We start from the raw sequence: 25,067 nt of genomic DNA on the forward strand, positions 1-25,067 counted from the left end.
TTGCATTGCCTACAATAAAAACTACAGAGCTTTGACTTTTTGTGCGCCAAAGTAACTTATTGGGTGATAATGGCCTGTTTCACAGACAGGGCTTAGCCTAAGCCAGGGTTAGGCCTTTTTTCAATTAGAATATTTAAGTATCTTTTATAAACGTACACTAGGGGAAAAAAAAAAAAAAAAAAAATACTGGTGTGCATCTTGAGACAAAACAATGGCACTGACATATTAAAATATGTCAGTATAAGTTGCCTTCAGTTAAAACAGCTCAAACATGCATTTTAGTCAAGGACTAGCTTAAGCCTTGTCTGTGAAACCGGGGAATAGAGTGATATATGCATTTTAAGTAGTCTGCTATACTGTTATAAAGATTTTGCTGATTTATGTTACAAGCTAACAGAAAAGGTCACATTGGTGAACTGTTTCAAACCACCAAAATAAACCCCAAAACGCCTTCATTTTGCCTAGATTTTGTTCGAAATGACATCACATCTGTTTGTTTTCCAAGTTATTTTTGATGAAATCCGATGGCTCAGTGAGGCCTCTATAGACGGCAATGCCATTGAACTTGTACTCAAAACAGTTTATGTGAGTTCAGTGGTTCAATCTTAATATAAAGCGACGAGAGAACTTTTTGTGCGCCAAAGTAACTTTTCAACGATATCTAGTATATATATTAAAAGATTCAAAGCAGTGTTTTGAAATCGGCCATCACTAGATGATATTGAAAAGTCGTTATTTTGTTTTTTTGGTGCACAAAAAGTATTCTTGTCGCTTTATAATATTAAGATTGAACCACTGAACTCACATGAACTGTTTTAAATATGTTTTGAGTACCCTTCTGGATCTTGAGAAGTTCAATGGCATTGCCGTCTATAGAGGCCTCACTGAGCCATCGGATTTCATCAAAAATAACTTAATTTGTGTTCCAAAGATGAATGAAGGCCTTACAGGGTGCGGAACGACATGAGGGTGAGTAATAAATCACATTATTTTCATTTTTGGGTGAACTAACCCTTTAACACTGCACATTTTGTAGGTCTCCTTAAACTGTTGATTCAATTCCATAATTTGTAGGTACTACATTTGATGAAGTGCTTACTTGGTGACCATTAATAAAGTACATTCTGTAAATTATGTATGTGTGTAGTATGAGTACAATCCGGACATAATATTCCTGTAGTAACTGTCCCAGTACTGAAAAAAACGCTAAAGCGCAGTACAGTACACTTAAAGCATACTAAATCCACTTCTAAGCGATCTTTGAGGTTAAGCATATCCCGTCATTCATCATGTTCAGGAACTTATGTGGCCTGATTTTGCGTCATGTCTATGAAAACATTTCAGTGTAAGTTAATTACATTTTTACAAACAAATTGTATGTAACATCTAAAGTGTGACACATTTTATTGGTGCAGAGATTATATGTGTGTAAAATGTTTGAAAATGAAGCACCACAATCACAGTGATTAAGTGTGTCCCATTGAGGAAACCAACGCTTCTCAAACCTGTCCTGGGGATCCCCCACCATTGCACATTTTGGATGTCTCCCTTTCAGACATCCAATTCAAGTCTTGCATTCTGTGTTAATGAGCTGATGAGTTGAATCAGTTGTGTTAGATGGAGACACTAAATGTGCAGAGGTAGGGGTCCCCAGGACAGGTTTGAGAAGCACTGAAGTAAAGAAAAATCGTAAAACACTTGCGGTCTTCACACCCACTCTAACACTGGACAAACTCTGGAAATAGACAAGTGGTCAAGTGCAAAAACCGCAAGTGTGGGTATTTTGTCAGGCCCAATACATCCACAGGTTGGCCCTGTCATGTGACCTCTGGGGGAGAATTTAGTGCATCATGTGACCCACTGTGTCAGTTGCGACGTATCCCTGCCATTTACAAATTCTCCCCAAGACCTTATGGGATAGTAACGTGCCCGTTGGATGTGCACTTGAGAATCTCAGTCAGTGGAATTAGTAGGTCTTTTTGCCTCCTTCGAATTCAGACATACTAATTTCACATACGGCTTTTATATAGTAGGGATATTCAGATTTGGCCAACAACTAAAAGGGAGACCGGTTTTGCAACAAAGCAAAAAAACTGATTCTGTTCCTGTAGATACACTGTTATTGTAGATTTAGTGAGGAATGCAAATAAACCTTTTTGCGATGCAGTCTAGAAATGTGTGTAATCCGAGGAGCTTTCTTTGTTCTGAATGACGGGGGAGCATTTCACTGACAGCAAAGGTACACCCCTCTAGCTCGTGATTGATGCAAGAAACCTCAGGATGCTGTATACGGACATTTGACGACTAGAGGGGAGGTATGAGCCCATATCTGAGCTTTTGTTTGTTTACCTTAATGAAAGAGACTGTGGAAACTGATCTTTTCTCTGATAACATTTAAAGACAAGGTTATGGTAACTGCACCTTAAATCACTCTGTGAAATATTTGTCATCTTGTTTAAAGAGTACTATCACAAGGAGTCTTTGTTTTGTCTAAATTACTTAACAAAAGCCTCTTAAGGCCACCAATGCTGTTTGAGAAATGGGCGTCCCTGCATACCAACAGGTCAAAGGTTAGAATGGGGCGGGGCGTAGCCCAGAAGGTCAGCTTGAGCCTGCAGGAAAATGTTTGCTGTCTGGCAGATGGAACCGTCCCGGGGGTAAATAATGATAAGATGGGGCTAAACTGGGCTGGAATGTTAAATTCAAAGAAACTTCCCAGCGGTAAATATAACTTGAGAGGGCGATCATGACCATTTTTTTACTAGGAAAAACATATTATTATTCCAATTGCATGTGAAGGCAGCATAATTATGTGCCCAGCAACATATTTCTGCTTAAAGTATCAGTGAGTGGTGATGCACAACAACGTTTTATTAAAGTGTAAAAACATTGGCAGTGCGGAGTCTTTATGAATTAATGTTGTACAGAAGGCATGGTGATTTGACCAATCAGATGAAAAGAGCAGTTCAGCGCCGCCCACATGTGCGAATGAGCTATTGTAGCCATAATCCGATTTATAAATCACAAATAAGGAGATTTCCGAAATCTTGTTTTTTGTTTTGTCAAACAAAATGAAAAAGAAAATAGCCATCTTTCAATTTCTCATTCCTTTTCAAATAAGAAATGAAATGGTCAAAATATACATGGAACACCAGCTTTTTTTGGTGCATACAGAAAAACGAAATGACCGTTTTTCATTCGCCAGACTGAATGGAATATTTGAATGATAGGATGATGCATGGACCCAAACTCAGGTGACAGAAATGATGTAAAAAAACAAACAACAACCCCTGGGAGAAACCAGGCTCAGTCTCCTCTGGCCAAACGAACAAGCGAGTTGTTCTCTAGCGAAATGAACAAGCAGTGTGATTTAACATCACAAGTCAGACTGTGGATGGATAGCATTCATTTTCTTTTTATTCCAGCTCCTGCTTTAAGATTGGGATATACCATGCAGGCATTTTGTGGGAGGAAGAGTGGTAGTATATCCAGCAGGTTCAAACATGAGGGTAGAGCTGCCATTAGTAGTGGACAAATGGTGTGGTATTTAGGGGTGGAATTAAGGGTTCATGCTTCAACTTTGCTTTTCGCAGTTTTACATTTTAATGGTACATTCGATTTAATTAGCTTTTCATCAACTCACAAACCCCCATTTAGAAAACCTTGGCCTATAGGGTGCCAATTGTTTTTTAGGGCAGCATGTATTGCCACACCCGCAAACATAGCTCAGATGCGCGCTTCACATCTATATCGTTCATCCTTGGCCGCTCTTAGGGGTCACCTACTTACAAATCCCAGTTTATCCTTTAAGGATACATAAAACAGCATGGCTATAAATAAGAACACTTACTCGGCTATATTTATTATAAGAAACCAACAGCTGACCTCTGAAATTTGCCAGCATTTGCATAACATTGTTTACTTACCCATGATGCTCTAAAAATAGACAAAATGTGCTATGCAAACATGACAAACCTCTTGGGGAACAATCTAATAGCTGCGTTTTGGCACTAGCATCAGATGGCTGAATTTTTTTAAAAAACCCATAAAGGCTTAAAGAAGAGCTCTTTCTCCAAAGCATCACTGACAGAACGTCGGATCGGGGCAACAATAGGGAGAGATGTGGGTGGAAAAAGAGGGGGTGTGGAGGCAGAGGGATTTAGCATAAGAAAGACCCAGCATGAGAAAGTTGATGGGCCACCCTCAGGAAAAAAGGGCAAAAAGAGGAGAGACCACACATGAAAGAAAGCCGACATCTGTCCACCCACGCCAGAGACAAGCTTTTAGAAATCAGGACATTTATTTGAGTCTTATGCACCAGTAGAGAAGGAATCAAGTTATACAAGTGAGATATTTAAAAGCTTCTACATTTTTAAGGACTGTTTTTTTTTATTTGTCATGACTGACGTCAGACAAGTGTCCATGATTTTATGCTAATTACATCTTAACAGTGACCTTTGGTCCATTGATTTTTAACATCCACGTGATCTTGCTTATAAGAACTCCATGCAGATTTTCAATCTTTTTTTCCAGAAATAATTTACTCATAATCTGTATAATTTCATATATGGCAGTTTGTCACTGACCCCATTAATGTCACACCACTAATAAGTGTAAATAAAATTTATTTATAATTTCATAGACCCCAAAACAGATACATATTTCTAACAGACTGCAACAGACAACCAGTCTACAATTCTCTTGCTTGTTTTTTCCCCTTCTTCACCATCTTGGTTGCTGCAGTCTCATAAATAAAATTTAAAAAGATGTGTTTGTGCATGTTTTTAGGGGTTTGTGTAAGTGGAATCACTTGCGCTGTACTTGTGTAAAGGAGGAGGGGGTCTGTATGGGCTGTACAGGCTGTGATGACTGGAAGGGAAGTGGTTTCTTGCGGAGGTCAGGGGAGGAGATGGGCTTGACGGAGGGGAGGAGCTGGTTCCGTTTGATGATCTGTAGGGCCAGCTGTGTGTTTCCTGTGGAAGCAACAATCACTGTTTTAAATGATCAAAAAAAATAAATAAATAAATAAAAAAAATATTTAGTTTGAAGTGACAAATGATTCCAGGTGAGGAAAGGTGACTGGCCACCCTCTGGAATCTCATTTCTCAGCAGGCACTGTGTAATTAAAATCTGTGGGCGTGACTCACCGTTCTGCAGTTCCAAGTAGACGCCCAATAAAATGGCTTCTGGAGGAATCTCCTTAGTGTTCACCATTGAAGCAGCCTACACAGACAGAAACCATAAACAAATGAGTTGAAAACTGTTTAAACACCTTATGTATCTAGTGTCCACTGAGGATATTTGCATTATTGTGGTTTTGAGTGGTAAACTACACAGAAATGTGTGTTTACCTGATGGAGGCACTTGCGGGCTTTCTCATACTCGCTTCTCAAGCAATACGCACTGCCCAGGTTGAAGAGCATTGTGGCCCGGGCAGAACTTACTGAGCTGGGGTAACATAAAGGCGTCTGTTTCCCTGCTGTAACACACCAAAATACATACATACATACATACATATTAAAAAAGACTATACACTGTTTGATCCACTGTCTTAACAGTCTCGGGTCTAATCGTGGACAATTAATCAGTGCTGATTAAAATTATATTTTGAAACCATATTTATAAAAATAACTTTATTATTATCGTTACTATTATAGTATACAGTTAAATGGTTATTTTTCCCTGCTTGTGTGAAAAGTAGAATAAAAAAATCAAAAGTGGAATTCTACTAAATGTATTATTGTTAACAATATTTTAGAGTCCTTGTTACATATGTAACATGTACATAGTGTAGTAATAAAAGTAAATTATGCATAATTACATGCAACTAACCCTAAACCAAAGCCTAATTATATATTTTAAAAAAAACTAAATCAAACCAAAACCAAACCCTAACCCTATAGTAAGTACATGTTGTTAATATTATTACTCAGCACTTAAATGTATAGTTACACTGTAACAAGGACACCTTAAAATAAAGTGTTACACTTTATTTTTAGGTGTCTTTGTTACACTGTAATTATACATTTAAATACTGAGTAATATTAAGTAACTACATGTACTTACTATAGGGTTAGGGTTTGGTTTGATTTAGGATTAGTTGCATGTAATTATGCATAATTTATAGTTATTACTACAGTAACTACATGTAATGTAACAATGACACTAAAATAAAGTGTGACCAAATAAAGTGTAACAATTTTTTTTCTTTTTTTTTTTCCCTTCTAAAAATCTAGTTGAACTTCTTAGAAATATTTTGGAAAAACAGTAACAACAACAGGTATATTTGAAGCAGTAGCCAACAATACATTGTATGGGTCAAAATTATGGAATATTGTCCCACCCCTAATATTATTTTATATATATATATATTTTTTTTTTTTCAGAAATAATGAAAGATTATGCCAAACTACTTAATGTATTTTAAAGAATATTATCTTTTTAAACTACACTTTTTTTTCTTCTTTTTTTAATGATATCAGGACAGCTGTACAACGCAGGTACTTTTTCTTTATACCCCGCAAAAATATCAACATGATTTTAAAATTCAGAAATTAAAAACATGTTTATCATATAAGAGGTATTCATTTATTTTTAAATAAATGAATACATCTGGAGAAAAAAGAAAAAACTTACAGGACTCCACAGGCTCCAGATCTCCTTTATCAGAACCTGTCATTAACAGCACAGGCACATGTCAGTAACCACATATCACATCCTTTGACATCTGTATGTTTTGATTATGTGCACATTTTCATACCTTGGTCTTGTTCGCTGGATGACACGCCTAACGAGACGTCAGTAACATTCTCTGGGTTGAGATGTGCAATGGCATCAGAGATTCTGTCCAGAGAGATCAGGGCTTCAGCAGCATATAGGTGACCCAGGAACCTGAGAACACAAGCACCACACAACTCATCAAAAATTGATAATTGATCAGCTGAATACATTATTTAAACCACTTCTCAAGACAAAGACTAAAGCTAAACTGACTGCTTTACATTGTGAGCGTTGATTCCCCACTTAGTCTCAGCTTCATCTGTGTCTGGGAAATCTAGCTGGAATAAACCAAACCAGATACTGATATTTTAAACCGTTATTACCATATCATAATATGGTATTCCAGGACATTTACAAAATAGCACGTCGATTTAGGTGAAAAATTGGGGAAAAGGGTCTGCAAAAGTACACGATTATTATAGTTAACTAAGGGTGCGTTCACACTTGGTTCAATTGCCTGGTCCAAACCGAATTGATTGTTCCCCCTGCTGGATTGTTACATTATATTATTTGGTTGTGAACCACCACACGTTTGCATCATCAAAGCAGCCGTTTACCCCTGTTGCTTGGTAACGACGACACAGGAGAAGGTGACAAAAAGCATAGCGTTGCTCACCTCACTTTCATATTTTGGTTTTTGGACATTTGGTTTTGTTTCGAATCATACGTTATAAATAGTGGTTCCCTTCCGCGATGTAGTATGAATTCACATGAAATCGTACACAAGTTCGGAAAACAGCGTTCACATCATCCAAAATATCCGAACTCTGACGTCAATCGAACCTGGGTGTGCACCAAAAGTGCTAGTGTGAAAGCACCCTAAAACTAAAATCATAAAAAACCATTGGCACTTGAAATTAAATTAATTTTAACTAAAACAAATTAATGTCAATAATAATAATAATAATAATAATAATAATAATAATTCAGCTAGTTTGCCAAGGAAACATTTCTCATTTTCATTTAGTTGAACTGAATTAATAATTTATTATATAGACATTTAAAAAAAAAAAAAAAAAAAAAAATACAAATGACAACACTACAAAAGACAAACACAACATAGAAAATAAAAAATAAATACTAATTCAAAAAACTGATAAAGAAATAAAAGTGTCAATGATACTAAAATAACACTGCAAAAGAATAAGGCATTTTTAACTTCTTTTTTCCCCAAGAAAAAAAAATAACTGGTTGTACCATACATCAAGAATCCCATCACTCAGGATTGGCCATTTTAGGAGGGTAAATATTTGCTGAATGCTGTGAGTGCAGACCCATAAAAGATGTAAATCAGCCAGAAGAAGAGAAATAGACTCACTTGAGCGATCCTGACAGCTTTGTCTGATGCAAGAGCTTTTCTGCGTGGTTAAGAGCCATTAAGTTGTCCCCAAGAGCAAGAGCCACATATGCACTGCAGGCTAGAATTGAGCACCTGTGAAGAGAGACAGACCAAAGAGAAGCAAGCAGATGAGAAAAAAAAAAAGACAGAAACACTCTTTCCATGAATCAGTGTACAGCAGCCATAACAAACCTAACCACAGGAAATGTGTCAACTGCCTCACGAATGGTGTAAACAAGGTCCAAATCATTTAATGATGAGATCAGTAAAACACATTCAGAGGTAGTCAGGGTATTTGCAGGGTATTTTTTTAAATCACATTTAAGATTTTAAAACCTGCACAAAAAAAAACTGTCAATACAGAAAAAAATACAATCTCAAAATAAATTGCTGTACATTGTAAACGTTACATTTTATTTAACGATATTTTACATTATTTCTTAAGGATAATAATAAAATGTCACACATACACATTTGATTGTGTACCCAAAATACCAATAATAACCAGAAAAGATTAAAATGATATTAAATGATAAATGATAACTAAAGGCACAATATAAGATTTGGATTAAAATATCCAAAAACCACTAGAACAATGTTATATATTTTGTTGACTTGTGTACTTACAATATCCCAAATGTTTTCAAGAATGTTTAAATCCAGAGAAATAAGCAATTTTAACCAGGACACGGATCGTGTCCATGCGTCGCCTATTAATGACACCACACTAAAAATTATAATAAAATATTATAATAAAAATTATAATAAAAGCCCCACTGCTCTCGAGCCGTGTGTCGGCTGTAGACGTAAAGACAACACCTCCCATGATTCCGCAAAATCAAGGCGTCATCAAGCTACGCCTGTGTTTTGAATAAGCGACCTGTAGCGGCGAAAATTTACATATTGTGCCTTTAAGACTTTTCATGACTTCACATTTGATAAAACTAAATGCAATTGTTTTTAAAGGACCCACCATCAAATTTAATTTGGATTGAGCTAAATCGGATCAATCGCAGTGTTTACATGATGGCCTTTCAAACTGATATAAGGGATAGTTCACCCAAAAATGAAAATTACCCCATGATTTACTCAACCTCAAGCCATCCTAGGTGTATATGACTATCTTCTTTCAGATGAACACAATCGGATATATTTAAAAATGTCCTTATTCCGCCAAGGTTTATAATGGGTGTGAATGGGAAGCCAAAAAAAAAAAAAAAAGAATCCATGACTCCAGAGGGTTAATAAAGGCCTTTTGAAGTGTATGGATTAATTTTTTTACAGAGGGATTTTTTTTTTTTTTTTTAAATTTGGGTTCCCATTCACAACCATTATAAACCTTGAAGGACTAAAGATATTTTTTAATTTATCTCCGATTGTATTCGTCTGAAAGAAGATCACTCATATACACCTAAGATGGCTTGAGGGTAAAAAATTCATTTTTGGGTGAACTATTCCTTTTAGCCATCAATGCAATTACTATTTTTTTTATTGCATGTAAACATAGATAATGATCAATGTTTGCTGTAAACAAAAAACAGGGACAAAAATGCATGCAATGACAGGACTACAACTGTTTACAAATGGAAATATATTTCTATGATACCCAGGGGTGAACAGGACCTCCACTAAAGTGGGGACATCCACACCTAGTCATCCTAACTATAACCAGCACTAATTTATTACATTTTAACAGCCTGTACTATTATGACTTAAAGTAACTGTACATTAAAACAGGTCTAATTTATATCAGCTTTTGAATTAAAGCGAGTGAATTCTTTACTGCCTGTGAGTTTTAGGCCAATTTTTGCTTACAGAAGGATCCAATAAGTTTTATTTTCCATAAAAGTCCTTTTGTTTGCAATTTGTTTACCTTTTTTAAATTCAGTCTTGATGTGAACAGGCCTCAAAATTGTGAAAAATTGATTTGAATATAATCTTTGCTTAGCTTTCTAAACACCAATCTTCGCTATAAAAGCACATAAGAGGGTAAAGAGTGGGTAAAAGTAAAGAGGGGGAAACAGAAATCCTCAATGGCTGCCTGTGACACAATAGCCTGCAGGATTCCAGGAAGAGCCCTTTGAGTAAATGGTGCTCGGGCTCGTAAAAGTGTCAGTGTATCAGGGTGTCAGTCCAGGGTCAACACAATCCACACACCACACCCCTTCCCTTCACAGGGAACCACGTCCGGCCAGCCCTCTGGAGCAGACTGTGCCGCTGGATCAAAGATGAGGGGGAAGGGGAGAGAGTGGGATGGAGGTGGGGTTGAGGGTCTAATCAATTCCCGAGGCAAAAAAACAGAGTAATGCGAGAGTGAATGGTGAAGTGGGTGCATAAAATAAGAGAGAGGCGTATTGTGGGCTAGCCGGGGGAGGGTTATTCACAATTAAAGGGCATAAAAGGTACCCCTGAAGCAAAGCTTGTTGCCAGAGGAGTCTAACAGAGACTGTGTTGGTTAAAATAATGGTGGTTACCTGGCTTTACTGCAGTTACTAATGTAATTAGCAATTGTTGCATTTTATGTTATTTGCAAACTAAAAGAATTTGAATGGGTTTAGCCAAGAACATTTACAGTATTGTACTGATATTTTGCATATCAAAGTACCAAATTTATCAAATCTATTTCTAAACCATTATGAGCATACTATGAAAGACAGCAATTAAAAATAAAACAATATATAAGGTTTGGTTTTGGACAACTCAAACTGAGGGGAGCTTTTTTTTATGTTGGCTATGTTAAGAATAGCATACTACCATTTGTGACAAAATTTGTGACTAAATCTGCTTGGAATAATGTATCCCAAAATGATCTTTTTGACCTGAATAATGAACAAACCATAAGGATTATCAGATGTAGATTTTTCTAGGCACATAATTTATATCAAAAGTTAAGACGTTTATTACTCAAAATTGGATGTAAAAATGTAACTGTTAATAAGGGTTTCTGCAGGTTATATCAAGGTTAGGGATGTAAAATTAATTTATATTATGTATATATATATATATATATATACTATATAAAATATGTGTCTGTATAATGTGTGTGTATATACAGTATATAAGAACACACACAAAACACTTTGTTATATATATATATATATATATATATAGTGTGTGTGTGTGTATATATATATATATATATATATAGTGTGTGTGTGTGTATATATATATATATATATATATATACACACACACACATACACAAAGTTTTATGTTAGATGTAATTAATCGCGATTAATTGATTTTACAGCCCTAAAAGGGTAAATTTAAGACTTTTTTTAAAAAAATACTTTTTTTAAGAACAAGTAAAGAAAATTTAAGGAATAAAAGGGAACTCAATAAGTCTAGGTAAATGTTTAGTGAGGAACACTGAATCGCTCCCAACAACTAGAATATGGAAATAACTTTTACTGTAACTTCTGATCACAGCGATCACAAAAGTGATGTTATTTCTGTTCTTCCAAATAAATATCGGCCAAAGGGGTAAGAAAATACTTGTTTTTTGTTTTAATTAAAGGGATAGTTCACCCACATATAAAAATTGTCATTTACTCACCCTCAAGTTGTTCCAAATCTGTATGAGTTTCTTTCTTCTGCTGAACACAAAATAAGATATTTTGAAGAATGTTGGTAACCAGACAGTTGATGGTAATCATTGGCTTCCATAGTAGGAAAAAAAATACTATGGAACTCAGTGGCTACCATCAACTGTCGCGTTACTAACATTCTTCAAAATATCTTCTTTTGTGTTCAGCAGAAGATTTGGAACAACTTGAGGGTGAGTAAATAATGACAATTTTTATTTGTGGCTGAGCTATCCCTTTAATTAAGTATTTTCCTTACCCTTTTGGCAGATATTTGATCTTGTTTAAAGCATAAACTCCCTTAATTTTGATTTAACATAAGACTTCTCTTGCTTCTCAAGTAAATGTTTCCTGATTTAGGAATTTAAAAACTGAGTAAAAACATTCATCACACAATGGGCTGATTCAAATCAAACGTGCTAAAGCAGTCTTTTAAATCATCTTCAGGCTCTTTTTATATGAAGTGAGAAATTAATTCCAGAAAAGTCTCCTGTAACCTCACCTGAGATTCTCCACCTCCTGTTTTCTCAAGGGTGATGAGGGAGCAGCAGGAATGAACTTGTCTCCTTCTTGGGTCTTCCCACTGTCAGTCAAAGAGAAAATCCAAGTCACCAGATCATCTCTAAACAGCATCAAAGGGTGAGAAGAGTGTATCTGACAAGTTCTTAAATGTGTTCAGCAAATTCAATCTTCAATTTTATTCAATCTAGTCTGGGATCTGTTATTCATAGTTTTCAGTCACGTGACGGAGACCAGGCGGGCAAAACATCCATAGAACTGCATTACAGGCCTGTCAATCTTCCATCTCAAAAGAAGAAAAACAAAAATATGTAAATAAAATGCAAGTTTTGGGCACCCGTGATCCATATCCAGCACCTGCTGCAGTATTTACAATCACTAAAAGTACAGAGACGCTCTAAAACGCTTAACATGAAATAGGGCTAGGCGATTTTTCCGATTTTTTCGATTAATTCCAATTATTGTTTTGCCTCGATTTTATTATTTTTAAATCGAGAAATCGCCATTTTGAATAAAAATGTTAGCAAACGTTACAATTAGACATGATGACAATACAGCGAGAGAAGAAAATGATCCGACTTCATGATGGCGCGCCTGATTAACCGCTCTTGTGTGACGCTTTGTGAACGTATACCGGGATACATTATCTTAAGACTTCCCTGCATCAGAGCGGTCATAGTTAATGATATGCTAAAGCCAGCCAGCACGATGACTTGATTGTGACGTTAGAAACACCAGCGATTTCAAACTGCGTTTTTGAAACTGTCTTTAGATCACTGCAGTTTTAAAGAGAAAATACTCAGCAATGGTGTAGACTTATGAATTTGCAAATAGTTGGTCTTAAAGCATATTAAAAACACCACATAGACATATAAACAACATTAAAAAAACTTCATTTTCACCACGGGGGGACTTTAAGTGTTTTCTTTATAATGGTTTTCTATGGAAAAACGCTTAAAGAGAAACTGTGTGTTCCGTTTATATTCTGGGTTCATCTGCTTTCCTGTACATAGTAAGTATTATCAATAAGGTGTATACTGAATTTGGTCTTTTATTATTACTATCTTACTTCATTAGTACTTTGTACAAACCTGGTAAAAATCACTGGCGGGCAATGGAAGAAAGCTTTGTTTTGCCCTCCAGGTGGGTGTTCCTATAAGTGTGTGACGTCATGTGAAAACTATGAATTGTCAGCATTGGTGTTGCATGCATACATGCAAGTACATGTACCTGCAGGCATCGCTGGTCTCGCTGCCGCTTTCTGTGCTGCCCGACTGACTGCAACTCTTGGAGCCGATATCTGGTTTGCTGTCGTGCTGCTGGTGCTCAGGCAGCAGGAGCAAAGCATTACGCAGACAGATTGCTGCAAACTCCATACTGGCCACTGGGATTGCTGCTGACTGGCCTTCACTGCACACAAACACAAAAACAGGTATGCATATCCATTTTAGCATGGAAGTGCATCAGAAAGACTGGGGATTTTTAATAAGCTGGAAACCTAAAAGACGTGATGCACATTTGTATGGGGTCACTTAATGTCTTTGAATGCTACTTCTGTGAAGAAGTGCAACAGGATGACATCTTCTGGAGAAACTCTGTAGTTACACCCCTCCAATCAGGCAGACAATCTCACACAGCCACTTTTCTAACACCATTAATAACCAGAAAATGTCATGGCCCATGACGTTAAATCAAACTTCCTCACCTGTAGATGGTGTTTTGTGTGGACTGTGACGCTAGAACAATCTTGCGATGGTAGCCCTGCCCAACAACAGCCTGCACAATCCCCTTTTTACTAGGTAAACCTTTTGTTTCTTGCTCCGAGCTCTGAAGGAAACAACAGAAAGTTAATTTATTAAAGAAACAACTTCAAAATGTCAAGGATATTATAAAACCTCAAACTGATTCTTAAAATCCTCTGCTCATTACATAAAGCATTTCCTACTTTAAAAGATCTTAAAGATTTTTGCTGCGTTTCTCAAAAGCCTCATGAGCTAAGTTGATCAGAGACTATTGGTGGCAATGGTTCTACAATCTAATTAGGACTGCAATGCTTTTAAGAAACGCGCCCCTGGTCATACCAAGTTTTCAGCGTGCAAAAAAATGCATTACTGTCTGAAATACTTAAAACTGTAAACCATTTTAGTGTGGAAAATATTGATGGCATATATTTTATACTTTAGTGTCATTTAAGCATTTGGTGTGAACAGGCCTTTAAACAAGGCAAACCAAATGTACAGTACTGTTAAGTTTGGGGCTGGTAAAATATTTGCATGTTTTTGAAAGATGTCTCTTAAGCTCACAAAGGCGCATTTATTTGATCAAAAATACAATAAAAAAAAGCCATATTGTGATTTTTTTTTTACAATTTGAAATAACAGATTTCTACTTCAATATATTTTACAATGTATTTTTACCTGTGATGGTTGTGTTGCTTAATATTTTTTGTGAAAATCGTGATACATTATTTTTTCCTCTTCGGGATTCTTTGATGAATAGCATTTTGTTTTTTAATATAATTATTTTGTAATGTTACAAATGTCTTTACAGTCACTTTTGATCAATATAAATAAAAGTATTCAGAAAAAAAAGTGTAAAGTATTTGAGTAAATGTAATTAGTTACTCAAGTATCTTTTTGGCTAATTTGTACTTTGAGTACAAAAGATATTAGCAACTTTTACTCTCTACCTGACTACATTTTTGAAAAAGTATATGTACTCTTCACTCCATGTGTTTCATATATGAGATGAGGACATGGCTGCAGCTGGTGATGAGTCCAAAACCAGCATGTCCAGTGAAAATAAGCTTTGACTATTTAATTTTACTTAACATTATTTATCCGTTATATTGAAGAGATCTTTTTGAAGGAAATTGGTTGCACTTGAGCTTAACTGAGACCTAAGTGTTTGTAGATGTTTAAGAGGCTGTTGTGTCAACCTTGATTTATTGCGATATTGAGGTGTTCAGTTTTTTTTTTTTTCCAATGTTAGAAAATAAACGTGATTGCTCTCCTCACAAATCAACTGTTTCTTGTTTTTCACTGCCATGTCTCTTAGGCGCTGAGGATTAGTGCATCTTTAAGCCTAAATTCAGTACAAAGTAAAATACTTAATTACTGAAATCAGATACTCTAAGACTTTTACTCAAAAGTGGTATTGGAATTGGTGACTTGCAACTTGTAATGGAGTCATTTCCATTGTAAGGTATCAGTACTTTTACTTAAGTATTGTTTTCAGGTACTCTTTTACACCTCTGTCAAGCTTACCAACCCCAAACTTTTGAATAGTAGTTTAAGTATAGACACATTCCTGCCACATTTTGAAAAGCAGGGGTTCTTTCATTTTAAATTTTAAAAATACATGTGGGTTAATGTCTGTACCCCTTTATTAGCTGTGATGCAGCACTCTGCGAGTCTGAGCCAGAGTCGAGGGCTGGAGTGATACACCTGCACCGCTTCCATCAGACACTCAAACGCTGCCAACGGTCGCCCGATATGAAGTAATTGAATCCCACAGTTATACAGCAACTCATAGCGCTTATTAGCTAACAGAGCACACATGGGAATGCCCGTGAACATCTTAGCTGCTGTGGAAAAAAAAAAAATAAAACAAAGTTAATTTAACAAGACTGCAAAAAAAAATTTTTTTTTCAAAAATCTGCATATTATGATCGGGCATGTAGGAGGTTTTCATTTCTCTTACCCTGACCATTACCACCATTACCGCCATCACCAAGCTGGGCGCATGTGTTGTCATTTTCTTGAAGTGCTTTTTTAAAGTAAAACAGACCCAGGTTGTGCTTCCCCATGGCAAAATGGATACAACCAAGATTATTCCAGAACATACACCTCACACATTCACCTTCAAGGGGGAAAACAAAGGACAAATCTGAGCAAAAACATCCCAGTAGATTTTTTTTTTAACAAAATTTACTGAAATTTAGGTGTATTTTACATGTCTGATACCACTTAATACATAGATAAATAGATTTAAATGATTATGGTGAACAAATACATCAGATAAATAATAATAATAATAATAATAATAATAATAATATTAATAAATAATTGCTGAGAATTCTCTCTTTAAAAACACATATGGGTAGTTTTTAACTATGGGGCACATTATAGAGGTTGTGTACCTGTTTTCAAGGGTCCTGGATGCTCTGCTATATTTGAACTGTTAAGTAGTTTCACAGCTTTACGATAATTTCCCCTCAAATACTCAAAATTACTCTTCAAGAAGAGTGAGGGTGCAGACTGAGGGAGGAATGTGTAAATACAGACAGTCAACAAAAGTTACATTAAAAGTGCATTACATATGCTGGTGTACCTGACCAACATTTACAGTACACATGTATTGTGTGAATCTGTTGACTGTGAATCTCCTCACATTTCCAGATGTGTTCATCACAGATTTGATTTCCCGTTTGCAGGCCTTCAATGACTTCATCTGGATATAGGCTCTGACTTTATACTGCACACACAAACATATCCAAAACAGCTTGATTTTTAGACAATTTTGTTGTTCATGGTTGATGCATTTTAGATTCAGAGTTAGCTTTCTGAACATATTCAACTTAGTTTTGAACTAGTTAACAAATGCAAACCTTTATTATTTCAGGTTATGTTTAATCAGAGTGCTGTAACATGCATGCTGACTGCTCTCACCTGGTGCATCTTTGATTTAGCTGCCTCGATCATAGCTGTGAACTCTGCTTTCAGAGCAGTAGATTCCTTATTCGTGCTGTTGGCGCCCTGTAAATGACACGTGATACAAAAAGTTGAAGTTGAGAGAACAGAAGCTGGAGCAACAACTCTCAATTTAGCACCAATGCCAGCTACCCCTGCTATATTCATGGTGAGAAAGAAAGAAAAAAAAAAAAAAAAAAAACACACACACACACACACACACACAATTAAAATAGGTTTTTAAATTGTATCTTAGATGAAAATTCTAAAACTAGATCTGGTCTTACGTCATTAAAAATCTTTTTATAAGAGAAAATAAAGAATTCTAACAGAGTTCAATCTATCGAAGTCCATCAAAATACGCTTTAGTGATAATGGATTTTGGCTCGAGGGGCATAAAGAATGATTTTCACCCGTTAACAGAAAGAGTGTGTGTAGGTAATATGATCCCAGCGATTTTCAAAATAGACACAATGTTTTACACCAACCACAGGATTGATTTGAGAAGTTTCCAACTTTCAAAAGTTTGGGGGCAGTAAGATTTTTTTTTTTTTAAATAAATTAATACATTTATTCAGCAAGGACACATTAAAATGATCAAAAGCAACAGTAAAGGTATGCATTACATATTTTTATTTTGGTAACACTTTACAATAAGGTCTTATCAGTTAATATTAATTCATGTATTTACTATCATTATTTGACAATGAGCAATACATTTGTTACAGTATTTATTAATCTGTTAACATTAATTAATAAAAAAATACAACTGTTAATTGTTAGTTCATGTTAGCTCATGTCCAATAAATAATGTTAACAGATACCATTTTTGTTGTACGTCCTCACAGCAAACAGACACAACTTTGTTGAAATTAACTTTACCTGAAATTAATAAATCCTTTAAAAATAATTTTCATTGATATTTCATGTTAATTAATATAGTTAACTAATGTTAACAAATTGAACCTTATTGCAAAGGGTTACCTTTATTTCAAATAAATGCTGTTCTTTTAAACGTTCTATTAATAAATGACGTAATCATGGTTTCCACAAAAAATATTAAGAAGCACTGTTTTCAACATTGATAAAAATAAAAATTTGAAGCAGCAAGTCAGCATATTAGAATCATTTCTGAAGGATCATGTGATACTGAAGACTCAGCTTTGCCATCAATGGAATAAATTACTGTACATTTTAAAATATATTGAAATCGAAAATTGTTATTTTAAATTGTATTAATATTTTGCACTATTACTATTTTTACTGTATTTTCTATTAGATAAATGCAACCTTGGTGAGCATGAGAGACTTTTAAAAAAAAAAAAAAAAAAAAATAACCCCAAACCTTTGAAAGGAAGTGAATTTGGTCTTTTACATTGCTTTCTCTTGGTAAGCGATGCCAATTAAGATTATAATTAAAACATATAAATTTTTCCTGAACTCAAACTTATCAATCAAAAGAAGAAAACAATGACAGATAAAAATACAGCATGAAAGAAAACGTACAAGTCTGTCAAAGTAACTGATAATGATTATTTATAGCACAACCTCTGCCATCAGAATCCTACATTGGTTTATCAGTAATGTTATTTGAAAAATATTCTGTGGACATTTTTCTTACAGATGTTATCACTTTAAATATAACAACAAGAACTAGTAAGACAGGAAGATACAATCAAAAACTCAAATTATTTGGAAGGAGCTGTATCTCTCACCTCTCCTTTGCCGTTTTTGCTGTTCCCTTCCTTGACGGTGAGCTTCTCCAGCACAGCCAGCAGGTGCAGTGCCTTCTCTGGCTGGAAGGTGAGCAGGTACAGATCCACCAACAGGAAGCAAACGGCCTGAGCAAACTTTTCTTCTAGGACAGAGAAACCCATCAAGCCATGCCACACTACTGCACCAGATACTCTTGGTGCTAGAGCAAGAACTCACTGCTGTACCACTCAACTCTCTCTGCAGTACCATAACAGTTTTCATTTACATTGCATTCTGAAACATACCAAAAGGCTCGAGAAACTGGTAGAGCTTCTCCCCAATGGATATAGCTTCTGAATACTGTCGCATATGGTAATGGATCACTGCTTGATTGTAGTAGAGGATACTGTTCTCGACATCATCCAAACCATCAATATCTTCCACAGCTGTATGCATCTGCAAACAACGATTAATTATCAGTAATAATAACTCATAACTATAAATGCAGAGCATTTTTATGACATTTGATGAGCAACATTTGACAATGAAACAGAGACAAATGTAATACCATACCTGATTCTTCAATGTCATTAACATCTGCTTCAGGATGCCAGTTGTTGTCTGCCCACTTTTATAAAACTCAGTGATTGCTTTATTCATTGTAATCTTGTAGTCATCTTTGTTTAGCTCCTGAAGGTTGTCAAGGTGTTTCAGGGACTCATCATAGCTTCCAGCCTTAAGAGACATCACAATATAACATCAACTAATATTCATTCATACAACCACTTGCTCAGACAACTGTATTGTAGTTATTTACATTAAAGGCCTCAAAAGCATTCGTTGCCATCTCTTTCTCTTGATCTGAGATCCCAGGGGATGAAATGTTGTCATGTTTCATGTCACCAGCTTGATCTTGAGAGGGAAAAGATGCAGTTAAGTGACAGATGTTTTAATTAACTCATGCAATACCTACTGACAGCACTCACTACCATTATAAACTACACATTCAACAGCTTTAAACCTTTAAAACAAAACTAACTTTGAACTTTGTAATGCAAGCTATCGAAACAAGGTAAATTCAAAAGCCTAACTGTCACAAAACAAAAATCTTAATACGCTTAAAACCATTTCTTTTATCATTATTATGTATTCTTATATCACACTAATTATAAAAACATAACTGATATTGTATTGCATGAACACACAATATTAGGCCAGTTCACTGACGCAGTTAACTATCTGTTTAGGTCTCGTTACCACAGTAATTATACATTTGTAACCTAATAAATTAAATATCTACGAATATAAAAATAAGTATTTGTTTGTAAAAAAAGGAAAAATGATCTGTTTACATTCCCCGCAGCGCTCAAGAACAGCTGCAGTGTTTATCAGACTGACTGAATATTATACACACCACTCACCTGAGCCTGTTTCAGCCATTCCTTCAAATGTATAGTATGTTAATTCACTTTTACAAGGAGCAAATGTCTAAGTTAATTCCACTATTTGAATATATAGAAAGAAAAAATGGAAGGTGTGTCTCTCCAGAGCAGATTCAGAATTCCGCCATGAATATTACCCACAACCACCGCGCGAGGTTTTTTTTAAAACAGCCTTTAAGTTCGCGATCGCCACCTATCGTTTTGGAGGATAAACTGCAGCTAATCGTTGCTTAACTCTTTCGGACCCGAATTGTTATTGGTCTGTAAGAGCGAAACCTTTAGGTCAGTGGTTCCCAATCCTGCACATTTTACATATCTCCCCAAACACACCTGATTAAATTAATCAGCTCACAGATCATCTGTGCAATGTAGCTTTAGGCTATTTTGCAACGAGTTCCCTCAGTCAGTTCCCCATGGGTTTTTAAAATACCATTTTGGATTTATGAGCAAACAATGGTCTGTATCTTTACTCTCATTCAAACCAACACTAAAAACTATGATGATAACTAGCATTCACACCAACAACGGACTATACCGCTATGCTTATTCTAAATGTACGCTTCTTTTATGTTCTGTCAGCATAATAGAGTGCTGCAGAGATGATGTATTTTTTTGTAGGCCAAAACTTGAAAACAAGTTAACATTTTTAGTACTTACGGTTCCATCATCCTGAAGTCAATGGATTTTTGGTTAAATGCCTAAAATAAGGTCTGTAGTTAACACAAACTCAAAATGTTTTTGTGTTTTATTTTACGATATAAAATATATATATTTTTAAAGCTTTTACTTATTATGGAAATGTAGCTAAACAGAGGTTGTTGGGGACATAAACGTCCTTACGCCAAACAGTTAGACTCATATAGGCTACTAGTCTGCTTTCACAGCATAATTGTGTTACAGTATAATTGTGCTCTCGCAAACTGTTCTAACTCAAACTTACAGGGAAAATGTTTTTTAAATAAAGACTGAAGGAGTTGTCGGATGCTGAATGGTGGTGATGTTGAAGTAATACAACTGTGGTGTAGTTCATTTCTATCCTGCATTTAGCTTTTTACTTCTGGCAAAATGTATTTATGCTTCAAAATTCATAAAAAAAAAAAAAGGTTTTGTTAATTTGTGAAGATTATAATGATGTACAAAACGTGTAAAAAACAGAATATTTTCTGCAATAATCCAAAAGCCAATGGAGGGAACCAAGGTGAGCTATTCTGGGATGGCCTACAAAATTATGTCATCACAGCACTCTATTACAGCTTACAGTACATTTGGTTAATGGTTACAGTGAGACTCACTTTCCTTTACAAAAAACTTAAAACTTTTCAGCATAATATTATGTCTTATGTGAACAATGTTGTCTCATTACTTTAAAACAGGCAAAGTATTATTTATGTATAGTTTTAAGATACACTATATAACTGTTTGAAGTATATGCATGTGCATTGTGTCACAACGTCATGCTTCAATTCAAAGAAGACTCATTATTATTTTTAAGGAAAATTCATAGTTCAAGTAGCATCCAATCTAATCATTCTGATATGTAATCTGAGTGGCACCAAATGAAAAACAAGCATTGAAATGGATAGAGAGTATGAACATTTCTGAAATTCTTGTAGAAACCACTAGATGTCAATAGTATCAAAGAAGTTTAATTGCTCCATCTCTGTCCACTGTGCTAAAGCAGTGAGCCATGAGAGGCCCTGTACAATGATTTTATCACAATTGACCCTTAGCCAGGAGTTTGATTGACAAGCGATCTAACCAATCATAACGCCGGATCCGCCATTTTGTCCGACAAAGCAGTCAGGAGTTAGAAGATTAACCTCGGTGGACTTGAAATTGAAAAATGGTGTGTACTGACGTCTTTCCGCGTTTGAAACAACATTCCTTCTCATGTTCATTCATGTTTATTTGATGCTATAATTTAACTAGTAGGAAGAGATGATCGGTTCATGAACCGCTTGATCTCAGGCGCAGCGATCTGTCACGACACGTTAAAGAGCCACAAAACGGTTTTTATTGTTTGAATTACACAATTTGAAAGATGGAACTTTGTTTAATATCATAAGTAACCTGCTCTGTCTTGTCTGTCGACGTGTTGTCAGTGTCTTCTTTGCTCCACGATGTATTTTTCACTCTGTGTGGCGTGACAACGCCATGGCTCGTCAGACAAAGCAACAGTAACTAAGGGGGGTGGGTCTTTGCGAAGGGTCATTTGTGTTCTTAGACAAGACATGATTCTTATTTGAATCACAATTATTCTAAGTAATATAGTTCATTTGTGTAGATAGACTTGGCTACACAGCAAAATCCCAGTGTTAAATTAACACTCCTCAGTGCACATATGTGTCCACACAGGGTGTTAAAATAACACTGAAGCAGTTAATGAGAATTAAGTGACTAAGGGTTAGTTGTCATTAATTACTCACCCTCATGCCGTTCCTCACCCATAAGACCTTCGATAAACAAAATTAGATATTAAGATATTTTTGATGAAATCCGAGAGGTATATGACTTGTCCATAGACAGCAATATAATCAACACTTTCAAGGTCCAGAAAGGTACTAAAGACATTTTTTAAAACAGTTGATGTGACTACAGTGGTTCAACCTTAATTTTATGAAGTGACGAGAATACTTTTTGTGCGCAAAAACAAAACAAAAAGAACAACTTCATTCAACAATCTCTTCTCTTCCCTGTCATTATCCTTATGCAGGTGATGCAGTAAGCACAGTGAAGCATGCGGACACAGTGAAGCACAGTGTCTATGCGGATGAGGAAGATCACAAGGCTTTCACAAGACCTCCCAACATGGCCTGGGTGCAGTATGCCTTCAGCGAGGACGGTCTGTGGCATTCGCATCAAGGGCTCTCATGCCTACTGAATCCCGTTATGCTCAGATTGAAAAAGAAATGCTGGCACTCGTGTTTGCGACAAAAAAATTCCATGATTTTATCTACGGACGGCCAGTCACTGTAGAAATTGATCATCAGCCCTTGATAACCATATTAAAGAAGCCACACCACACAGACTCACCCCGCTTACAGGGTATGATGATGAAACTGCACCGCTACCACCTAGATGTGATCTTCAAATGTGGTAAGAAGCTGTTTGTGGCTGATGCATTGTCCTGGGCCCACCTTTCCACATCTGAGCCACAACTCACTGATGACCTGCTGGAAGTCATGACTATGCTGCTTGGTTTGTGTGCAACGAGTTTTCAGATTTTGCGCACACATGGGACTTTAAGCACATTCGCAGCAGCCCTTGCTATCCTCAGTCCAATGGGCTGGCTGAGCGGGCAGTCAGATCTGCCATGCACCTTCTGGAAAAATGCTACCATGACAATACTGACATCCATGCTGCCCTTCTTCATCTTCGGAATCTTCCCCGGGATGCCTTACCTTCCCCTGCACAAAGACTGCTTTCCAGGCAAACAAGGACCTTCCTCCCAGTGACGAAGCCCATGCTTCACCCTGTTGTCCAAACTAACGTAAAAGAAACACTCACAAAACAAAGAATGAGGGGGAAAGACTATTATGACAGAAATGCACATCAGCTCCCTGCTCTGAAGCTGGGGCAAACTGTCAGGATGCAAACAGCACATGGTTTTGAGCAACCAAATAGCCCATGTAACAGCCTCAGTCCCCTAAAGTGGCACTGACACAGACAACAAGTGTTCACTGGTGACTCGTTCTGGAAGAGTCAGCCGCCCTAACCAACATTACAAAGACTATGTTTTGACCTGATTGATATGTGTTATGCAAATCTAGTTCATTATCATTCTTGTTCAAGCATTATGTAATTTTGCTACGGAAACATTCCCCTTATTGCACTTATTCTTTGTTATCAGATGTCTTGTTGTTGATTGTATTTAACGTTGCTATTTTCTCACTAGATTGTCTCCCTCTGGAAGAAGGGGGATGTAGCATTATGTGTGGTTTCACTTTAAGTCACGGCCTCATGTGAATGACGTCATTAGGCATGGCTGGGATATAGAGGCGTGTGTAATAAAAGAGAACATGGTGGTTTTGGATCAAGGCTGAGTCGATGTGATTCTTTTTATAACAAAAACATACAGAACCACTGAACTACTAACCCTTTAAGTGATGATTGACCATTAGTGGTGACACCTGAAGTTAATAAGCAGAATCCTTGAAGGAAAGAGAAACAACAAGAAAAGAAAAAGAGAAACACAACAACAACTTACTGACTTCCAGCCATTACGCATTATTGCACATATAAACCAGTTTGATTTTATTTCTGTCATACATCTACAAAAGTTCTTATTGAGAATTAACAGAGGTTTATATATTGTTTATATTGTTTTATTGAATGCTTTGTTTCATCATGATGGTGATCAGTGTTTGATATAGCTGGACTCTTAACCCTTTAATATTAGTTTTACTCTGGCTGTTTTAACTTTGTGTTTATAAAGCACATTTGTTATGGCAAGAGAAAATATGACAAGGCCTGTACCATGATGGCAGTTGAACAAACTCAGAGTTACAGAATTAGTTTTTAGTTGACAAAACCAAAACACTCCAATCCGCCTTTGTTGGTATCATAATGCTGATCATCAACTTTCTCTGTCAACTGGGGCTTGTGACATCAGTGGCAAACAGCCAATCACATGCCTTGCAATATAGAGAAACTGTGATCCACTTTTTGCGAGAGAGAAGGCGTGATTCAAAACTCTTTTGCTGAAGGTTAAGAGATAGAAGAATATGAAGAATTTAAACGCATTTACACTGAAGAAAATATTTGTCCATGAAAGAGGACAAATAAAAGAAAGTATCTTGCTCTATCAGTGCAAATGAAACTTGTGAAGTTAGTTTATATAGCTGATAATACTGTAAATAGAGATAGAGACTCGAGCATGTAAGGTCTACAGCTTATTTTTATTACATATGATCTGTAATAAATGCTTTATAATAACTGTTAAACTAAAATTGCTTGTGTGTAAAAGATTAATAATAATATAAATAATAATAATATAAGTAATTATCATTAAAGCCAG

The 25,067-nt window shown here is 36.0% G+C and overlaps 1 protein-coding gene and 1 long non-coding RNA gene across 5 annotated transcripts; one reads left to right on the forward strand and one right to left on the reverse strand.

Annotated features, from left to right (window-relative positions):
* Nucleotides 1-4,281: 4,281 nt before the first annotated feature.
* Nucleotides 4,282-20,213, reverse strand: cnot10 (CCR4-NOT transcription complex, subunit 10). 4 transcript variants are annotated; one of them, XM_051866060.1, is made up of 19 exons: nucleotides 20,030-20,213; nucleotides 19,426-19,520; nucleotides 19,182-19,343; nucleotides 18,914-19,064; nucleotides 18,629-18,768; nucleotides 16,893-16,979; nucleotides 16,615-16,698; nucleotides 16,364-16,481; nucleotides 15,925-16,083; nucleotides 15,603-15,808; nucleotides 13,928-14,049; nucleotides 13,453-13,632; nucleotides 12,206-12,325; nucleotides 8,099-8,212; nucleotides 6,761-6,891; nucleotides 6,637-6,672; nucleotides 5,352-5,479; nucleotides 5,148-5,223; nucleotides 4,282-4,973 (listed from the first exon to the last, which is right to left on the reverse strand). In XM_051866060.1, the coding sequence occupies exons 1-19, from the start codon at nucleotides 20,046-20,048 to the stop codon at nucleotides 4,807-4,809; spliced, it is 2,295 nt and encodes a 764-aa protein (XP_051722020.1). In that variant the 5' UTR covers nucleotides 20,049-20,213; the 3' UTR covers nucleotides 4,282-4,806. The 4 variants fall into 4 exon arrangements, with proteins under 4 accessions (XP_051722020.1, XP_051722019.1, XP_051722022.1 ...); XM_051866059.1 differs by having other exon boundaries at nucleotides 18,629-18,771; XM_051866062.1 differs by having other exon boundaries at nucleotides 12,206-12,286; nucleotides 20,030-20,212.
* A 1,537-nt stretch (nucleotides 20,214-21,750) lies between these two features.
* LOC127497184 (uncharacterized) lies at nucleotides 21,751-24,087 on the forward strand. The gene is made up of 2 exons (XR_007925476.1): nucleotides 21,751-21,896; nucleotides 22,764-24,087. It is a non-coding gene; the product is annotated as an uncharacterized LOC127497184 (long non-coding RNA).
* The last annotated feature ends 980 nt before the right edge of the window (nucleotides 24,088-25,067 follow it).

This window comes from Ctenopharyngodon idella, chromosome 16, assembly GCF_019924925.1.
Source record: "Ctenopharyngodon idella isolate HZGC_01 chromosome 16, HZGC01, whole genome shotgun sequence".
Taxonomy (NCBI): Eukaryota; Metazoa; Chordata; class Actinopteri; order Cypriniformes; family Xenocyprididae; genus Ctenopharyngodon; species Ctenopharyngodon idella.